Source organism: Mustela nivalis (assembly GCF_964662115.1).
Source record: "Mustela nivalis genome assembly, chromosome: 6".
Classification (NCBI taxonomy): domain Eukaryota; kingdom Metazoa; phylum Chordata; class Mammalia; order Carnivora; family Mustelidae; genus Mustela; species Mustela nivalis.
The window spans coordinates 29,430,317-29,450,185 of NC_139025.1; the positions used below are offsets into that span (position 1 = coordinate 29,430,317).

Genomic DNA, 19,869 nt, shown 5'->3' on the forward strand with positions numbered 1-19,869 from the left:
CCACAAGAGTCAGGGTCCAGGAAAGCTTCTAAAAGTCATGCTTATGGGACTTTCGGCTAGAAAGAAAAGTCTCCCCTGCCCAGGTTTTGAGGAAACAGATGATGCCCATCAAATCTTGCTTAATAAGATTTCTCCTCTGAAATGAGAAATAAAATAGAGCAAACCCCTCATCCGTGCCCCATCCATTTATCTTTTTGCTTTACAACACCAATACTGCTCCAAGCAGAGGTTTCTCAAAGCTTTATTGCTTTGGCAAATGCTGAAATTAAAGGATACCACTGCCTCTGGCCATGGTGGGAGGAGTAGAGAGTGGGCTGTTTTTCAGAGGTCACGGTTTTTATTATAGAATTTGAATGTTGGATGCCATCCTCTGGCACACTCTCTGCTCAACTCTATGAAGCAACTGGATCGAGTTTCCCTAGCGAGTGACGGGTCTCCAGGGTCCTACTCAAACACTGTTCTATCCGCCGCTGTGCTGCTGTTGCTGCTGCTGGTGACTCTTGCAAAATCAATCACTAAATTCAAGAAACGGGTGTTTCGTTCGTCTCTCGCTTCCTCCTCCACTGCCTCTCACCTCGGGTCTTCATCTGTTCTCAGTCCTTCTGCCCTGGCTGGGGGCCCTGGGTGTCTGCCCTTCAATGATGCGGTAACAGTAGCCCAGGGGCGTGTCATACACAAAGCAGGTGCTCAGTGAATGCCTGAATGAAGGGATAAACCTGCCTGAGTGAGGATCCATTCTTCCGGATATCCTTTAAGGGGGCCACCCGAACAAGAGAGCACTTGGGAAGAGGACCCACAAAATGCTGAGAATCCGAGGTCAATGCGCGTGGCCCGAGAGCCAGATCCGACCCGCTGCTTGTTGTCATAGAGCCCAACAGCTAAGAGTCGTTTCATAGATGAACATTTGCCAGCAGTTTGATGAGAGGAAATACTAACTTTGAGTCCCAATTAAGTGAACTGTTGTCTTCCAAAACCATCCCATTCTTCTCATTAGTGGACCCATATTATAGAAAGTTGTACTCACTATTGTATTTTGAATTTAATAAAGAGAAAAATCTGTGGAAATTTGTTTCCTCTCTTGTCATACGTACACAGTATCCTTGATTTTGCCTCTTGGTTGTCAAAGCCTAAACTATTTAGTGTCTGGCTCTCTTTATAGAAAAAGCTTGCCAACCCTGAAACTAAAGGAATGGGATACTCTGTGCTCAAGGGAAGAAGACAATAGAACAGTTGCTTTCAATCAGATGGGTTGTGACTGAGGCAGAAGTGGCCTTGCCCTATTGTTCCAAAGAGATAGACTAGATGGAGGTTACAGGAGACGATCTTCAACTCCATCCTTTCTAACAGCCAGAAAGGAATGGAAGGTATGTATTATATACCCAGGGCTGTGCTGGCTATTTTACACCTATTGTCCCAGCATGTCTCCTAACTATCTCTGAAGTGGAAGCCCAGAGTGGCGAACCCTTCCCAAAATCATGAGCTAGGAAAGAGTAGTGCCAGGTTTGGAACTCAGATGTCCTTTGACTTCAAGGCTGTTTTTTTCCACTATTCAATGAAGGACCCTACTAAGGGTCAAGCATTATCTGCCAAGGTAATTACAGAGGGCCATTTCCTTGAGAAAGCAGACTATCAACACCACTGATAAGAACAGTAATGTATACTTTGCATTCGGTCTCTCCTCAATCCTTACAATAACCCTTAGAGGCAGGTCCTATCATTATCTGAAAATTTTCCCTTGGGGGATAGGTTTAGAGAAGTACAGGAATCTGCCCAAGTTCTTACCTAGCATATAAAGCAGCAGAAATGAGATTCAGATGAAGATCTGGTATCAAAACATGAGATACTGTTAGAAGGGTAACACTATCCAAATGATCCACAGAGTCAACACAATCTCTATGAAAATTCTAACAGTCTTCTCTGCAGGAATGGAAAAGCCAATCTTCAAATTCATGTGGACTTGGAAGGGGCCCTGAGCAGGGGGAAACAATCTTAAAAAAGAACAAAGATGGAGGATTCACACTTCTTGATTTCAACTTGTAACAAAGCTATAGTAATCAAAATCACGTGGTACTGGCATAAGGAGAAACAATAGACCAATGGAATAGAACTAAAATCCCAGAATCCAATCCACACATATATAGTCAATCAATTTTTGACCAGGGTGCCCAGTCCATTCAAAGGAGAAAGAACGTTCTCTCAACAAATGTTGTTAGGACAACTGGATTTCCAAATGCAAGGAATGAAGTTGGCTCCCTATTTAAAATACAGAAATTAACTCAAAATGGATCAACATGCTAAATATAAGAGCAAAAACCATAAAATTCTTAAAGGAAAATATAGGAGTAAATCTTCAGGACCTCGGCACCAAAGGCACGAGCAACAAAAGAAAAAAACTGACATTATAGACCTCATCAGAATTAAAAGCTTTTGTGGATCAAAGGACATTATCAAGAAAATGGAAACACAGCCTACAAAATCAGAGAAATATTTAGAAATCATAACTGTTAAGGGTTTATTATCCACAATAAATGAAGAACTCACCTAACTCAACAACAGAAAGACAAACAACCCAAATTAAAATGGGTGACAGTCTTGAAGAGATATTCCTCCGAACAAGACACATAAGTGGCCAAAAAGCACATGAAGAGCTATTCAACATCATTAGTCATTAGGGAAACACAAATCGAACCCACAATGAAACACCATTTCACACCTACTAAGATGGCTATGACAAAACAAAACAAAAGTATTGCCTAGGATGTGGAGAACTTGGAACTCTTATGCCTCGCTGCTGGTAATGTAAAATGGCGCAGCTGCTGTGAAAAATAGTTTGGTAGTTCTTTGAAAAGTTAAGCATAGAATTATCATATGAGCTGGCAGTTCCACTCTTGGATATATACGTAAAAGAACTGAAAACAGAAACTCCAATGTGTACACCAATGCTCATCACAGCATTATTCACGATACTCAAAAGGTGGAAACACTACACATGTCCACCCACAGATAAATGGATAAACAAAATGTGGCATATACATACATGGGAGTATTATTCGGCCAAAAAAGGAACGAAGTCCGATACATGCTACCAGATGCGTTATCACAGCAGAATGGGACCTCAAAAACATGAGGCTAGGTGAAATCAGACATAAGACACAAGAACTGCATGCTTCCATTTACATGATGCGGACTCACAGAGACTGAAAGTAGATGTCAGGAGGGAATAGGGAGCTATTGTTGATGCGTAAAGAGTTTCTGTTTGCGGTGATGGAAAATTTGGAAATAGTCATGAAGGCTGCATAATATTGTGAATATAATTAATGCCACTGAATTTTACACCTTTTAAAAAGGTTTAAAATGGCATGGTAAGATTCCATAAGATGGCATGGTAAAATGCCATAAGAAGAGAGCAATGATACTTAAGTCAAGAAATGCTTCCATAATGGTGGAAAAGAAGGTGCTGGCGGCCATGTCAGTAGCTGGGATGCTTCGGGGCAGGCCTGCCATGCAGGGTCCTGGTCCCTGCTGGGTGACCCCTGAAGCTGGACCAGAGCTGGGATCTGTATGATGCTCTGTCCCACTTTGGGACCAGCTCTTCCTCTGTTACTATTTCCCAGCTACATGACCTTTACCCTTTGGGCCCACCTGGGGTATATACCCAGGGAAAATTTATCTCAAAAATCAAAGGAAAGGGAATGGGATGAGAAGGTACATTGGCTTTGAAGCACTGGTTTATTCAGCAGGTTTTTACTGAACACCTACCATGAACTAAACATTCTGCCTTCATCTCTCAGAAGTCTTCAGCCTTATTGGTCAGGACACACCGACACTGTCCAGGGAGCTTGGCACCCAGGTCAAGGCTGGGCTTCTGCAGTCCAAGTGGGGCTGCATGAAACACCAAACTCTAATAGAAACTGACAAATGGTAGGCCTGTGAACAGACTTAGACGTTCAAGTGTTTTTCACAATACTCCCTGATTAAATAAGTGTTTGGGTTAGGAATGTGTAAATTGTCCCTTTGGTACAAGCACTAAGCCAGACAGTTCTACCCACAGAACTATAATGTTGTTGAGATTTACCATAAACAAATGAATATGAGTTCAACAGGGAAGATAAAAATATCATTTCTGTCTCCCAAGCTGCCATAGCTATGTACAGGGGACACATACACCCTTCTAGAGGGACCCCATAACATTCTGTCAAAATGGAGCCATTAATAGTCAAATTCAAGAAACAAACCTACTTAGCAGTTTGGGTTCATTCTGAAAAACAGAGGAAGCAAGGCTTGTTGCTTTACTTTTAATAGCATGGGTTGTCATGCCAACTAGTGCTGCTGTTTAAATTGAAGGGGGAAGAAAAGAAGTGTTCCTTCCTACACAGACCTTTCAGTGAGGCTCACAATTAGTCTTTTAAAAACACGAAAACTCATCGCACTGGAGATATGGTAAACATTGTGCTTATATTTAAACCTGTCAGAATAAGGATGTGATAACCTCTGGTTTGTATTTCCTTTGTACTACGGTCCTGGCCCAGTATCTGGTCGCACAGTGCCCTGAAAAGAAGAAAGGTGTTCTGTGGGCACCCACGAGGGTAGCCAAGCTTGGGCTGGGAGAGGAACTGTCCATCTGGAATAAATACAACTGAAGAAACAGACAGAGAGGACAGTTTTCTCGCGAGAGCGGCTCTGCTCCCCTGCAAAGGCACAGTTCCTGAAAGGCTGGGTCTGCTCCATGCTGCAGGACAGACCAGAAGTGTCAGCGAAAGCAGGAGAGCAGATGACAAGACAGGCTGGGCACCGCGGCAGAAGCACCCCGTCTTTTCCCCTGTCAGTGTGGGAGTGCTGAGGGGCTCAGCTCAGCCGGCGAGGCGAGCCAGCAGAAGGAGAATGGGCCGTGTCTGATGTGGAGCGTTGGTGGTTGCGGACAAGAGAAGGCAGGAAAGTCTGAGGCAGGGGGAGGAGGTAAGGGGTCTTCTCTCCCAATAGCCTGGTTGTTGTTAAATTCTGTTTATAAAAATTTCCAACTGATATAAAAGATCTGTGCAGCGTCGCTGAGGCTGGGAGGACCTGCTCACGGACCAGCCAAAGGGGGGTATGGCAGGAGCCCGTCGGCGAGGGGCACAAGCAGTCTGTCCCAAGATGTTGGGGGGCTGACAACCTGGCCCCGCACTTTCGGTTCGGTGTCCTGTCCTCCTTCCATAAGAGCGAGCTTTTGGCTCCTGGATCCTCAGGCCTTATGCCCTTTACCCCACAGTCTTGAGGATGAGTCTCTCTGCTCTGGGACTTTTTAAATTCCTATCAGTCCTTGGTGTACCAGCTGTTCCTACTCTCTCAAGGGCACCCAACCTCCAAACATGGCTGCAACCCACCCAGTCTGTTCACCTGCAATGAACATGCCTTGGACTCACCGGTCTTCTCTGATCAGTTGTCTTTTCGTGTCTTTCTGTTTGATCTCCTGAACTAGACTAGAAGTTTCTAGAAGCCAAAAGACCTTTTTCTATACACACTGTTACTTCTCCTGTGCCTGGCCACTCCTGGGCATACGGTGGTGGGAACAGCGCAGCAACACACAGCTGCCATTTAATAAACTCCACTTATTATCATGTAGTAGGTGCGGGGCTCTGCTCTGGTTAACTTACATGGTTAGTAAATCACCTCACAATGATCTGAGATAGGTATGGTTATTGTCCCCATTTTACAGAAGGGAAAACCAAGGCATAGGGGATTAATGACTTGCCAGGATCACCAAACTATAATCTGGGAGTGGCAGACCCGGGACCCAAACCCAAGCTTCCAGACACAAAGGCCTGGGCTCAGGACATACGAGGTTGCTGACCTGGGTCTGGGATCTAAGGAGACAAGAGTTAGGGAGGAGTGCCAATGGAGGGGAGAAGAATGGGTGGGAACACCTACAATAATACATATATGACACTATTCCATTCCTTGAAAGTTACATAAATGTACATGCATTTACTCATAAAGAGATACAAGGAAAGACGGTCTCTACAATGTCAATGGTTGGTCAATCTCAGAACGGCAGGACTCTAAGTGACTTTTATTTCCTTTTCCATACTTGTCTGTGTTGTTTGATGCTTCAAGGAATCTGCAAGGTGCTGCATATTGCAAAAAAGATAATTGAGGAAGTCACTTTCTTGATGGGAGGAAAAGGAATACAAGACAAACGAAGTAAAAAGTGGGGCGGATGGGAAGAGCCATCAAATGTTTCTGCACAGAAGGGTGGCATGACACTCCTGTGTCTTAGAAAGGTCGCTTTGGCGACAATGTAGGAGGTGAAGAAGACACGGACCATACGACCACGATGAATGACAGCAACGGTAATCACTAACACTCACGGGGTCCCCAGAAGTAGTACAGGAAGTTTAAAATCCAGTGGCCCCCATAGCAGCACGACTCACCAGAGTCAAATGCCCACCACCGGATAACTGGGTGAAGAAATTGTGCTAGATTTACACAACGGGATGTTGTTCAACCGAAAGAAGGAATGAAGTTCCGATGTGGGCTACAGCATGGGTGACCTTGAAAACATTACTCTGAGAAAAGCCAGATATCAGGTCACTTACTGGATGGTTCCAGTTATAGGAAATACCCCAGATGAGTAAATCCATAGTCAGAAAAAAGATTGGTAGTGGACAGGGACTGGGGGAGCAGGATGGAGGATAACTGCTTACTCAGGAGGGGGTTTCCTTCTAGGACTTAATAGAAGTGAGGCGGCATAGCAGTGAATGTACCAAATGCCAAATGGTTACCTTTATGTTACAGGGATTTACCAAATGCCAAATGGTTACCTTTATGTTACAGGGATTTACCCCAATTAAGAAACAATACAGTTAGCCTTTTAGCCTAGAGCCGTGAGAAGACAGAAGGGCAGATGAGAAGAAAAGAGAAAGAAGGAAGAAGAAGAAAATCCCAGGAAATGAAGGAAGCAGGATCCTAGGCCTGGGGCCAGGGGAGAGAGGGTCTGTGCTCAGCCAAGGCTGGACCTTCCGAAACTGAACACCCAGATGTCAGGTGCTTTCTCCTAGATAGGGCCTGTTTTAGTTAAAAAAGACCTGAGACGACATGGTCATCAAAGGTTTGCTGGGGGCGGCTCCAACTGCAAAACTAAGTAGAAAGAGCAAAAAAGGCTGGAGCCGTGTATTCAAAGGCCTCACTACTGGAAGCAGACCCTGCCTCCCCGGCCCCAGACACATCAGATGATAGCTGCCTGCGGCCTGGCTGCCTCCCGCTGCACAGGGGGTGGGGTGGGGGGTGCTCATGGGCAGGGACCGTGCCTCACACATGGCTGAATCCTGGCCTTAATCACAGCCTCTGGCTTAGTACAGGGGACCCCATATATGTGTATTACGGAAATGAATGTCCTCCATTGTCTCTATCTTATCAACGGATTTATATATTTAATAGATAATACACACATATGGTATACAATCCTTCAAGTAACATATAGTGGTAAATTTCCCTTTCTCCCACCCTTGTACTCCCTCACCGATGAGGCACCCTCTGGCTCTGTCCTCATTGCTTTAAATGTGACCAGTGCAGTGAAATTCTGAATCGCCAAAGCTCTGGCAACCGGATCGGACCACCTAGTGACTCAGGCATCAGGTCATTGCCACAAGGTGGAAGCTATGTGTGATACCAAGACAAAAGTCACCGGAGTGAAAACGAGGCCCAGTATTCGGTGCTGGAAGGAGGCGTGTGGCAGGCTTGCAGAGGAATGCTGCTAAGGTGACAGCCGTCCCCCTACAGCCATTCATGGCATGACCAGAAGCCTGTGGGCAGGAGCCAGCCAGCCAGCCAACCACGCCAGCCGCCCCAACCTCCTCACACCTGTTCCTGACGTCGGTGAAGTTCAAGCTGAGGAAAGGCCAGATTGCTACATGATGGTATGAAGGGAGACCCGCCAACCACAACCAGCCTCGGACCCAGAGAGATGCTTTCTTTAGTGGTTTGTCTGGAGGAAAAAAAGTTTACCGGAAAAGGACTCAACTGGGAGCTGGGTGGCACTGTCCCCACGGAGGGGCTCCACAGTAGACACAGCAGACAGGCACTAAGTTGGCTGGGAGGGGAGGGTCCCGGGAAACGGAGGCACATGGAGTGGGGAAGAATCCGGGCAGAGTCCCAGGGGATGAGCCGCATGTGACAGGAGCACTGGGCACACTGCTTTATCTAGCCGGACTGCAAGGGGCTTTTTTTGAAGCCTGAGTAACCACTGCCCTGTACAGTCACCAAACCAAAGACTAAAAAAAGACCCGAGCCATGCAGGCTCATCTGTCCTCCAAGGCTCCTGCCTCGTGTGGCAGCGTCACAACAGCAGGCTAGGGGCGTGAGCCTGGCACTCATCTGATTCCAGCCAATGTGTTACTATGTTTCAATCCCTGTCCCCAGGCCCCGAGGCTGCTGCGGTGTGTATAAATTTAGAAAGTAAAAGAAAAATAACATGCAAAGTCCACTTGAACAAAATGAGTTGTTTCCCTGTTTCCTAACTTCCTTCCTTCCTTCCACATTCTCTCTCTCTCTCTTCCTTCCTTCTCCACTAAAGAAAGAATAAGCTGATCGTGGCACTCATTCAGTCCTTGCCCGGGTGGAATCTGGACTTCTGGGCTACTGTGTAGTAACGCATGACTGCAGCCCGAGGTTAACTAGCTTCCTCTGAAAACTGTGTTAACCGTTAAGCTTCCGTCCTCAATGTTCTTCAGAAGATGAAAAAACAAAATGACAGGACCTTGCACAAGATCTGTAATCAACTCGGGTCTCTTCTGAACGAGCAAAAGTCTTTAAGTGAAAACTGTGTTTCTTGACACGAGAGACGACACCCGCTCACCTGACAATCACGTGCCTAAGGGGACCATTTCACCGGGAGTTATGCATCCATGTTTTAAACAGAGTAAAACTGGCTTTTTAAGGAAATTAGGATCACAGATGGAAGATTTTGGGTGATGGTAGAAATTACCCTGCAAGAGAAGCCGCTTGAGAAATGCTTGCCTTTCCTCACACACAAACTCAGTGGGTTTGGGGGCCACTGCTAGGAAGTCGCCACCAGTGAATTCCATGATCCAATCATTTAACCCAATTCCCATTTCACAGAGTTAAGAGTCGGGCCAAGGTCACATGGCTGCCAGGGACAGAAGGGTCAGGACCTGGTCTCACAGCTCTTCTCAGTGCTGCTTTGGCTAGCACCGCGCCCCCCCCCCAACTGGGAAGTACCAGACTCAAGGGCTCTACCTCCGACAGCATCTCATACTGGCCTCTTCTTCCAAGGGCAATGGTCAGTAGATCATAGACCACCGAGGCACTCTGCAAACTGATGAGACGGTCACTCTTGTGCTCGGGTGTTCTGCTCAGCACAGCGTCCCGGTTGGCCTGAAAACAACACAGAAGACAAGAGGAGCAGCTGGTGAGTCAGCCCATGCACACAGCTATCATTGCGTAGAGAAGCCACCTAGGCCCTCCTGCCCCTCGTGGCTTGCCAAGGGCCTGGAGACAAGGGCAGGAGCAAGTAAGGGGCTTGTCACCTTGGCTTGTTTACTCAGAATGCCCCAAGCCCCACAGCACGCAGTACGAGGTATTAGCCTGGAGATGTGGAGCCAGAGGACCCTCGGGACCCACCAGCCGGTGGTTGCAGGGGGCTTTAGAAGCTGATGCCAAGCAGGGTGATGGCTCCTGGGCTCAGGCCCACCAGCCAGCCCTGCTGCAGACACCGCCAGTGCTCTGGGGTGGCAAACTCACACACCGGGGCGGGGGGACTGTCGTGTCTTGCCTGTCGGTGCAGCTCCTGCTCTGCGTTACACAGCAGAGGGAACATCCCTAGCCCCATACTCCCACCATCACATGGTGCCATTAAGTTCCCTCAGTCCTGCAGGGACATGTCGTACTTTTCCTGTCACGAAAGCAACATTCAGGTCCCTCTATGGCACCTTCATTGGAACAGACTACAAAGACTAATGCAATCCTGATTAGGGAAGCACAGAACAGCTGTAGAAGAGAAAGCAAGAAGCAGACTGAGTTTTGTTTTAAAAGATATTACCAGAGGACTCAGGAGAACACCTTGCCTCTTGCATATCTCCACAGCTTGCTGCAGAAATACAGCAGGCACATTCGAGCTTATTAATCTCATCTATCTAGAAATCAAATGCTCTTTACAACAACGTGCTTTCATTACTTTTTGAAATTTAATTTCTCTAGGGAGTCTCCAGACATATCACATGTATTAGGGCCACTAAACAACTCTAACCATTTTCCATCCCTCCCTGCTAGGGAGTTCAGAATCAATTAAGTTAGAGTTTGCCTGTATTTTCTCCCCCTGCTCATTACCAGAAGCTTCCAGAATGATCCTTTCCTAGGAGGAGAGAAAGGGGCCCTCAGTTTTCCCTGTGCAAGTGGTAGGTGAGGCACCAGGGTCCCTGGTCCAGGCAGGGTGACAGCTGACACGCCTACACACCTTCTCCCTCACTAATGAGATGAAATGCCTTCTGTGTGTGTGTGAGTCCAAGCCACTCACTTTTAGCCATCTATCCGTACTTACTCACTTTAAAACTCCTTGCTCTAAAATGTCAAAGACAAATAAGAATATATGACAGGCCACTTCCTACCAAGTGAGTCATCTCTTACAGATACAAGCCTGCTTTTGAAGATTTCATTCTAAGGCTTTCTTGTGAGGAGCAACTTTGAGCCAACAAAGGAAGCTCTAAGGGAAACAGGGGCTGCTGTAAGGAGTCTCATTTTATTTACTTGCTATAAATGTTCCGTATTAGGACCAAGGCCTGGAAGAGAACAAAACAAAACAAAACAAAACAAAATACTACTTAAGAGAGATTTTTGAGTTGTGCCAAGTACATTTTTTAAAAATTGGTGTCTTTTGATTCGAACCTCAAACAGGTCCACAAATAAGAAATATCCCAGAACACTGTCTCAGAGGCAGTTGTGCAAATGTAGTTCTGATTAAGCCCTTTCTCCTGGGGAAAATGCATTTGATTTGAGGTGAGAAAGCAGTACAATGCTAAACCATATCTTACAGGTGGAGAGACTACGGACAAACGATGTTTCTAAGTTAAAGTCAGAACCAACGAAGAATACAATTTTCTCAGACAACAAAAAAACACAGTAATTCTCATTTGGTTCTGAAATTGAGCATGTGCATTTTCTGTCTAAAAAACTGAAAAATCAAGAAGTCAAGAAACATGAAAGAGGCTTCCAAAAGGAACTTAGTTTAGACTTCTACCTACATAATTATGGAACAATTTACAGGGAGAACATAATCATTTTGGTTGGAAACCCAGACCTTCATATTTACTGATGATGTCATTGGGTTTCACCATCCTCTGAAGAGAGTTTCCAGAAATTAAATACCATAGAGCCACAACTGATGGTCTCAAAGGGATCTCAATTTTGAGTATTATTAGTTTCTATCATTTCAATTAAGGAGCAGGAAAGGTGGAGACATCATTCCCAAGACATCCACACTTGGAGCAAGCATTTTAGAGATGTGGCTCTGTTTTCCAAATTCTAAAATGGGAACACATGATCTGACAACGGAACACAGTATTTTCGATTAGAATTGTCCAAGAAATAAAAAATGTGTGGTCGCTACTCCTTCATGACCAACATAACATTTCCCAACATAACCAACCAAGTGTGCCCGAAGGAAACTCACTGCCAACCTGCGAGGAGTCCCCCTCAGAATGAGGGAACATGAGCTAGGGGGCCAACACGAGGGGGTCGCCCCCACCGAAGAACTGATGGCAAAGCACGGTGAGACCGGCTCATTCGAAAAACGGTTACCAAATGCCACCAGGTGCCAGCCTGTTCACATAGATGCCTTCCCCGGCCGTGCCAAGGCAAAGTAGAGAATGTAAATGACACCATTCTGAGTTACCAGCTGACAGTCAAGGAAAGATGAGTCCAGGGGGGCGACCTGTTTCCTTCAGAGGAAGGAAGGCCAATGACGTCAAAGAGCTTCCAAATAAAAAAGCAGTGGTAACTCAAGCAGTCTTGTTCTTGTAAACATCTCTGGGCCGTTTCGCAGAACAAGAAAACGCAAGGCTTGAAATTAAGGCAAGAATGCAAGCCTCCCTGACTAACCCCGCCTCTCCAGATCCCTCCTTCACTCAGCCCATCCGGCATTCTTCTTGGGCTCCATTTCTAAATCCTCTTCAGCTGGGTGTGTTTCATGCCTCCACTGAAACCACCTGCTTGGGGAAGAAGGCAAATACCTCCTCTTGCTTCGGTCACGATTCCTGTTCCTCCTCCTTCTCCTCCTGCCAGCCTGGTGAGGTGGGAGACATGGGAGGAGGCACTCTGATCTAGAAAGAGCAACAGACCACTGCAGGATGCATCTGTTTTTCCTGTTCTGGTCCTCAGGATTCCCACTCATGGTATGAGGGAATGCGTACGAGGACATCTAGGTCCTTCCCAGTTCCAGGAGCCCCACCGTCCTGTCCAGGTGTTCAGCAAACACCGCTTACATGCCAAGAGACTGACTACCATGACACAGATTGCCTCCCACAACTTCAAGCCTGGGCAGTCATGCCTAGCACGACGCAGAGCAGAAACCCAATAAATGGTGAGGAATGAAATTCTAGACGTAAACTTTGATAGCCTGGCCAGACATTAACAAAACATTTCAAGGGAATCCAATGGCCTTGCAAAAACTCCCTCATGACAGCAGAGCCAGGGAACAGGAACGCGCTCTCACAGCCGGGGACTCCGGAGTGCCTTGGCGCAAGCGGGAGTCCGACCCAGGAGGTTGAAGCTGCTTATCAGGCTCAGCCACCACCCACTGATTTATCCCTAAACTCTCCCTCCTTCCCCCGGGCAAGTTGAGGTGGCTTGGAAAGGTTACCCTGGGGGGACTTCCTTCCCTTCTCAGGATTCCTCTGGTCTTCTTTCAGCTATAGTTTACCTATCCGCAATCGTGTTTGTGTCCTATCAGTAATCAGTGGGCAAATGAATGAACTCAGATGGCCTATAACGGCTTGCCGAAGAGAAGCTCCATGCTCCAGGCTGGGATTAACCTGCAAGGGACACCTCTAACTAGCCCAAGAATTAAGAAACATCCCTCTTCTTCGGGGCGCCTGGGTGGCTCAGTGGGTGAAAGCCTCTGCCTTTGGCTCAGGTCATGATCCCAGGGTCCTAGGATTGAGCCCTACCTCAGGCTCAGAGCCTGCTTCCTGCTCTCTCTCTCTGCCTGCCTCTCTGCCTACTTGTGATCTCCATCAAACAAATTATTTATTTATTCTTTAAAAAAAAAAAAAAAAGAAACATCCCTCTTCTTAAATCCCTGTTGTTCCTTCCCTCCCCCAACCCAGGTATCCCCCCTAGAAAGTATTCTTTTCCCAAGTAAAATAGCCACTGTACTGATGGAGTGACCATATCAAAAACAGGACTGTAGGAAAGGGGGGTGGAGAAGAATTTGAAAGCACATTCTACTTACCATCGATTCACTAATCAGCAGTAACAACAGGGCTTCTTCAGTATTTTCTTGAGGACAAAAAATGCTGTGTAAAGAAAATTGAGTTTTATATATGGCAATTTCAAGATCATATAAAATACATGACGATGAATAGCACTAAATATTAAAAGCTAGATTTTTATGTAGAACCACAAAATATACTGTATCATCTGACACTTGAATTAATTTGCTTATTTCTATGGTAATCTATGGAATTTATACATTTTAACTATGCATTTTAATAGCAGGCAGCAGAGTGAAGTCAAGCTATAAAAACCAAAATAAAAGCCCAGAGAACATATATGCCTGTTATAGAGGCAGAAATTGAGATTGCTACAAACTGACATCATCTCAGTGATAAAACTTTCTCCTAAACCCATTTTGGGGGTAGAGACTGTAGACACCTCACTAAGCAGTCCGCTTCTTACCTCTCACTTGCTAACTGCCGTATCTTATACTGTCCTTCAGATGAAATAAGAGATTGGAAGCAATTTTAGACTTTGAATCATTTCAAGAATACTGTAAGAACTTGGGCAAGTCACTTTAATTAAACACACGTGTTCTATTGTGGGGTGGCATGCAAGTGCTAGTTGTCTTATTAATCTATTTTATGGAAGTTGGCCAAGCTCTGACATCTGTGATTAAAAGAAAAAGCTTTTTAAACTCAATATTGCTCAAGATTAGAGAACAACAATAACAACAAAAAGCCCCAAGCCTGACCCCAACCTCCAGCCTTTGGAGCCTACTTTTTTGGTGCTTTGAGGATTTTTAGAGACTTGCAGCATTTTTTCTCTCTGTTCTAAAAGCTCTAGAATCCTTTGAGTAGAATTGAGAGTGTTATCACCAATTGAGCCAAACTCGATTCTTTTTCACAAAATGAAAGAAGAGAGCAACAAAAATGAAGTTGGTTTAAAAAAATTTCTGGATGTTTTAGAGATGATCAAATAAAGACTAAATTTACATCTTCCCAGTGCTAACATCACAGTCATTTAATTTAAGAGATGGGATGATCCTCCCCACCCCTCAAAATGGCAAAAAAAAAAAAAAAAAAGTCTTCCATATCATCATTATAAATACTTGTTCTCTTTGAAGTGCTGGCAACTTTTGTATGGCATCAAAGGACCAGGAAGAGCAAGACAGAAAAAGCACAGGACCTGGTTCTCTTTCTGTACCTCTGACGTCCATAAGGGTAAGGAGACCACCTGTGGAGTGGTTCCCATTGCCCTTGTAGGGCTAAAATTTGGTGAAAAGTCTGGCCTGTAAGTGGAGAGCAGGATTCTGGGATTTGCAGAGAACTTCTTTAAACAGGAAGCTTAAGGGGAGCTGGGATTTTCGATGACAGAAGTCTTCTTTCCCCTTCAATTCAGAAATAGAGCCTACAGGCTTTGAATGAAGAGTGCTCCCAAGCATGTGTGTGTGTGTGTGCCCACCCAGCAATCGTTTCCTGCCATCCTGGCCATGCTTCCATACCATTGGGACCTTACCAATCGAGCAGTAACATTAACCATTTTTTCCAGGGCGGCTAGCCAGTTCTACATGGTCTAGACTAATTGAAAAGAAGAGAGCCCATGCTAATTGTGACTTAACACCAGCCAATTCAGTCCATGGATAATCCCCAAATTCCATCTGAGCCATCCAGCCTGCTTAAATGCTAAGTTGTGTTATTTTTACCAGAGCTGCTAACAAGTAGCACATTAACTGATTCTAATTCCACTTCCTCTACCCTTCCTTTTGAGGCAGGCGAGATGGGACTCAGGAGTGCGGCAAACTCTCAGAGCTGGCAGGAAGAAATGGGCAGAGAGAAGAGGAGGAACGGCAGTTTTAAGAGACATGCTGAAAAACTATACACCAGAACGCCCCTTCCACTACGTGTGGATTCTCTGGACCCCCTCTCTGGCCATTCCTCCCCTGTTCTCTGTTGAAGGAGATATAGAGCTCAGAGTAGATGGTAGAAAACACTGGGCTCCTTTGTGACAATCTCCTCTGTGGGCCCAAGAACATCGGGGAGAGCCCTGGTGCCTAAGCCTCAGCCTTGTGGAGTGGAAAAACTGGGGGCCTAGACCAACAGGACACTGACTGAAGGGCAGGGTGCAGGATAAGAAGGGACAGGGAGCACACAGGGCTCACGGACAGTGAGGACAAGCTGCTGGTGGGAGCACAGAGCTTCTGAGCAAAGCTCAGAACTGATGGTAATAACTGGCCCAGGCCCAGCCACCTTACTAACTCCTGGGCTGACCTTTAGGCAAGTTGCCCATTTTCTCACTTTGGATGAATTTATCTACTCACTGTCTGACTCTACACAAAAGGAACAAGAGCAAGAATCTTCACTTACGGATCGTGATCATGACCTTGCCAAGGCTGCCAGATCACAGCCCTTTCTAAAAATTTCCCCAGATGGGTGAAAAATGTCACTGTATGTGGTAGAAACCATCCTACAAAAGAAATTAATCCAATTTTATCCAAATGCAGTTCATCTTTCTGTCATCTTTAGCTATTACACAACCAATGACGAGTTGGATGTCTGAAAGTCAATGGCACCATCCAGGTGTCAATGCAGACTCCAAGTAGGTGCAAGGAGGGCTCCGACTGTTCTCCAAGGAGAACACCTCCAACTCACAAGGAAGTTATGTGTAAATGACAACATCAATTCCAAGGCCCAGCAATAGTGTCTTTCTAGTTTTTTTTTTTTTTAAGATTTATTTACTTATTTTTAGAGAGAGAGAATGAGTAGGGGGAGGGGCAGAGGGAAAGGTGGGAGAGAATCTCAAGCTGACTCCCCACCAAGCAGGGAGTCCAACTCCGGGCTCAAGCCCACGATTGGTGAGATCATGACCTGAGTGGAAATCAAGAGTCGGATGCTCCATTCATTGGACCACCTAGGCGCCCCTGCCTTTCTAGTTTTAATATGCCAGGCCCGGTTTTGAAACCCCTAGAGAATTCCCAGAGAAATACAGCCTCTGAACCACAGCCAGTGGATAAGAGCTAAAAAGAGTCAAAGCCCACGGTGGCTGCTGCTCTGCTTCGTCCCTGAGTCACACCGTTAAACATGCTGAGGCAGAAAGTACCTCAGTCTCAGGTCTGTGTGGAAGGACAAAAGTTCTAAGAAAGGAAAAGGACTTAAATTAGTCATTGAGAGTACCTATTGGTTATGAAGGATCGGCTAGTCCGACCTGAGGATCACCCTGGCACACAATTCCAGACAGGCCAACACCCCGTCGTGACAATAAAGAAGGGTCCTCCATTCGGATCAAGTCCACTCAGCCATGCTCTGGAGTGGACTGGGAGAGTCCCACAAAGCCTACGTGGAGGCCACCGGAGCTTTCCCTGACCCTTCAATGCCCCCATCTTCACACTTTCAACAGTGTCGTCATCCTTTCCCAAATCCTGTGCCCTGGCTCAGGGAGGTTCAGACCTGTATTTAGAAGTCCACAACAGTCACCCTCTCCTGCAGGGCCTACAGAGGAGCTGAGCACCACGTCTGGCTCCCAGCTTTCGGTAAATGTTTTCATCACCCACTTTTTGACACAAGAGTAGTTTTTAATCTCCTTTCTTACTTTGTGCTAATCATGAAGTCTAACATGCGTTTAATGATCTAAGCCATCTCAAGTGTTTTTTTACAAGGAGAAACACAACAGCAGGAAGACATCCCTGATGTACGTGCACTAAGGAACATGTATGAAAATGTTCACTGCAGCACATTCTAGAAGAAGGATAAACCAAAAAAAAAATCTGTATTTTAGGTGCTATGATGAAAAATGAATGAGCTCATGTGATAGAAAATGCTCAGAAAGGAGGACAGTTAGATAAGGTGACTGGGGAATACCTTTCTGAGAAGGTAACGGTCAAGCTATTTGGACCTGGGCCTGAATGAGATGGAAGCAGCCCCATATGCGAAACGACTCTAGCATCCATCACGAGTAGAATGGATCAATATATTGGAGTATATACGGAAAATTTCATAATAATGGAAACAAACTCCGGCTGCATGCAGAAACACAGATGAATCTCTCAAACATAATATCAGACAGAAGTTAAACAGACGAGTTTTTAATATATTATTCCAGTTATATAAATTTCAAAAATGGCCTATACTAATGATTGGGCTAGGACTCAGGATGGTTACCCTTGGATAGGGGCAGTGATCAGGAGAGGGTACAAAGAGGGCCTCAAGGGTTCTGGCAATGTCTGTTTCTTGATCAGGGTGCTAATTACATGATGTGTTCATTTGGTAAAAATTCATCAAGTTTTATACTTTCGGTTCGTGTATTTCTTCCAGTATGTGTTATGTTTTTTATTTATCTCTCAATAAAAAGCTTACTTAAAAAATAAAGCGGGGTGCCTGCGTGGCACAGTCAATTAAGTGTCTGACTCTTGGTTTCCACTCAGGTCATGATCTCAGGGTCCTAGGATTGAGCCCTGCGTTGGACTCTGGGCTTGGTAGGGAGTCTCTCTACCTCTCTTTCTGTTCCTCCCGAAATAAATAAATAAATCTTTAATAAACAAATGAGCAAAGGTCAAAAAAATTCCTCACAGAAAGACCTAGAAGGAAGAAAGTAAAGAGGTCCATGTGATCCCTTTCCTATCTAGGATTGTCAAGAGAATGAGCACCCTGTTTCCACCCCAGGTCCAGGCCACAGTGACAAGGAGTGGAGTTTTCTGACAGAGCTCACTTTTCTGCTGTATTCCATTATGACCAGCTATTCTGAATGGTTCTTGTGATCTGCTGGAGCTGGAAGGCTCTGTGCTCATACTTCTCATAAGGGACTAAGGAGGGGAAGCGTTTGAGACTATTGGCCAAGATGGGGTTTAATCATTATCTGTGGATTCCCTTTTTTACCCGCCAAGCAGTATAACTGAATTGGTATTAATATCCTTTTTGCCTAATTAGAGAGTCCTGGTGATCAGGGAGCCCCAAGACAAGTATAATCCCAACAAGGCTTTCTTTCTCTCTTACCTAATAAACCAGAATTATCATTGTGAACAAACAAAACTAGAAAGCTCAGAACTGATGGTGATAACTGAAAGAATAAGGATCAGTGTGGAAATTAATAAAATTTTAGTGAACAGAGACACAATAGAAAAAAATGAACAAATGAACAAAAAAATGAACAAAACCAAAGTTGGTTCTTAAAAAAGATCAATGAAATTTGTCAAAGATTGACTTTAGCATCTGAAAATCCATTAATGTAATACATTACATCAACAGAATAACAAATGTACATGATTTTCTCAATTGATGCAAAAAAAGCACCTGACAAAATTAAATACCCTTTCAAGATAAAGAGTACTCCACAAACTAGCAATAGAAAGAACTTTTTCATCCTGATGAAAGGTATTTATGAAAACCCACAACTAATTTCACACTTAATGGTGGAAAACTGGATGCTTTTTCCCTCCTAACATCAGGTATAAGACAAGGATATCCACCAATCTTTGCCATTTCTATTCAACATTGTACTGGAGGCTCTGGCAAAGCAATTACGGAAGAAAATAAAATAAAAGCCATTAAGTTAGAAAGGAAGAAGTAAGACTACCTCTATTTGCAGATGACATATTCTGGTATGTGGAAAATCCTAAGGAATCTAAAATACTATTTGAACAAATGAACAAGTTCAGCAAGATTGCAGTATATAACATCAATACAAAAAATCAACTGTATCTCTCTATACCTGAAATGAAAAAACCAAAAATGAAATTAAGAAAACAATTCCATTTATGGCAGTATCCAAAAGAATAGCAGGCACACACACAGTAAGTTTCAAGAAAGAAGTAAAAAACTTACACTCTGAAAACAACAAATCACTGTTGAAAGAAATTAAAGAAGACCAAAATAAATGAAAGACATCCCATATTCATGGATCAGAAGACTCAGTATTGTTAAGATGGCAATATTCCTCCAAATTGATCTATGGATTCAGTGCAATTCCCATCAAAATCCTAGCTGCTTTTTTTCTTTTCTTTTCTTTCTTTCTTTTTTTCAGAAATGGACAAACTGATACTAAAATTCATATGAAAAAGCCAAGGGATCGGGGATGGTGAGGTGACACCTTAGGGGCACTAGGTTTATTTTCAGGGTAAAAAAAATTTTCAAAGTTGATTATGATGACAGAAGCACAATTATGTGACTATATTAAAAGCCACTGAACTGTATTTTTTTTTTAAGTTTTTTTATTTATTTAAGTGATCTCTACATCTCATGTGGGGCTTGAACTCATGACCCCAAGATCAAGAGGCACATGCTCTTCTAAGACAGTCAGGTGCCCCCTGAACTGTATACTTTAAATGAGTGAACTGTATAGTATGTGAATCACATCTCAGTAAAATGGTAAAAACAAAACAAAACAAAAAACCTGACTGTATCTGTGTGGAATGAAACTGTGACTCAGCAACCAGTCCTGGTAGGGGAATCT

At 44.6% G+C, this 19,869-nt stretch overlaps 1 protein-coding gene across 6 annotated transcripts in view; it reads right to left on the reverse strand.

Annotated features, from left to right (window-relative positions):
- TTC7B (tetratricopeptide repeat domain 7B) overlaps positions 1–19,869 on the reverse strand; it is a 244,048-nt gene that overhangs the window by 110,588 nt on the left and 113,591 nt on the right. For all 6 annotated transcript variants that reach the window (XM_082733934.1, XM_082733932.1, XM_082733930.1 and 3 more), the window contains 2 exons: positions 13,442–13,505; positions 9,235–9,372 (listed from right to left, as the gene is read on the reverse strand). In XM_082733934.1, the coding sequence (XP_082590060.1) occupies positions 9,235–9,372; positions 13,442–13,505 (202 nt within the window). The remainder of the gene's footprint in view (positions 1–9,234; positions 9,373–13,441; positions 13,506–19,869) is intronic.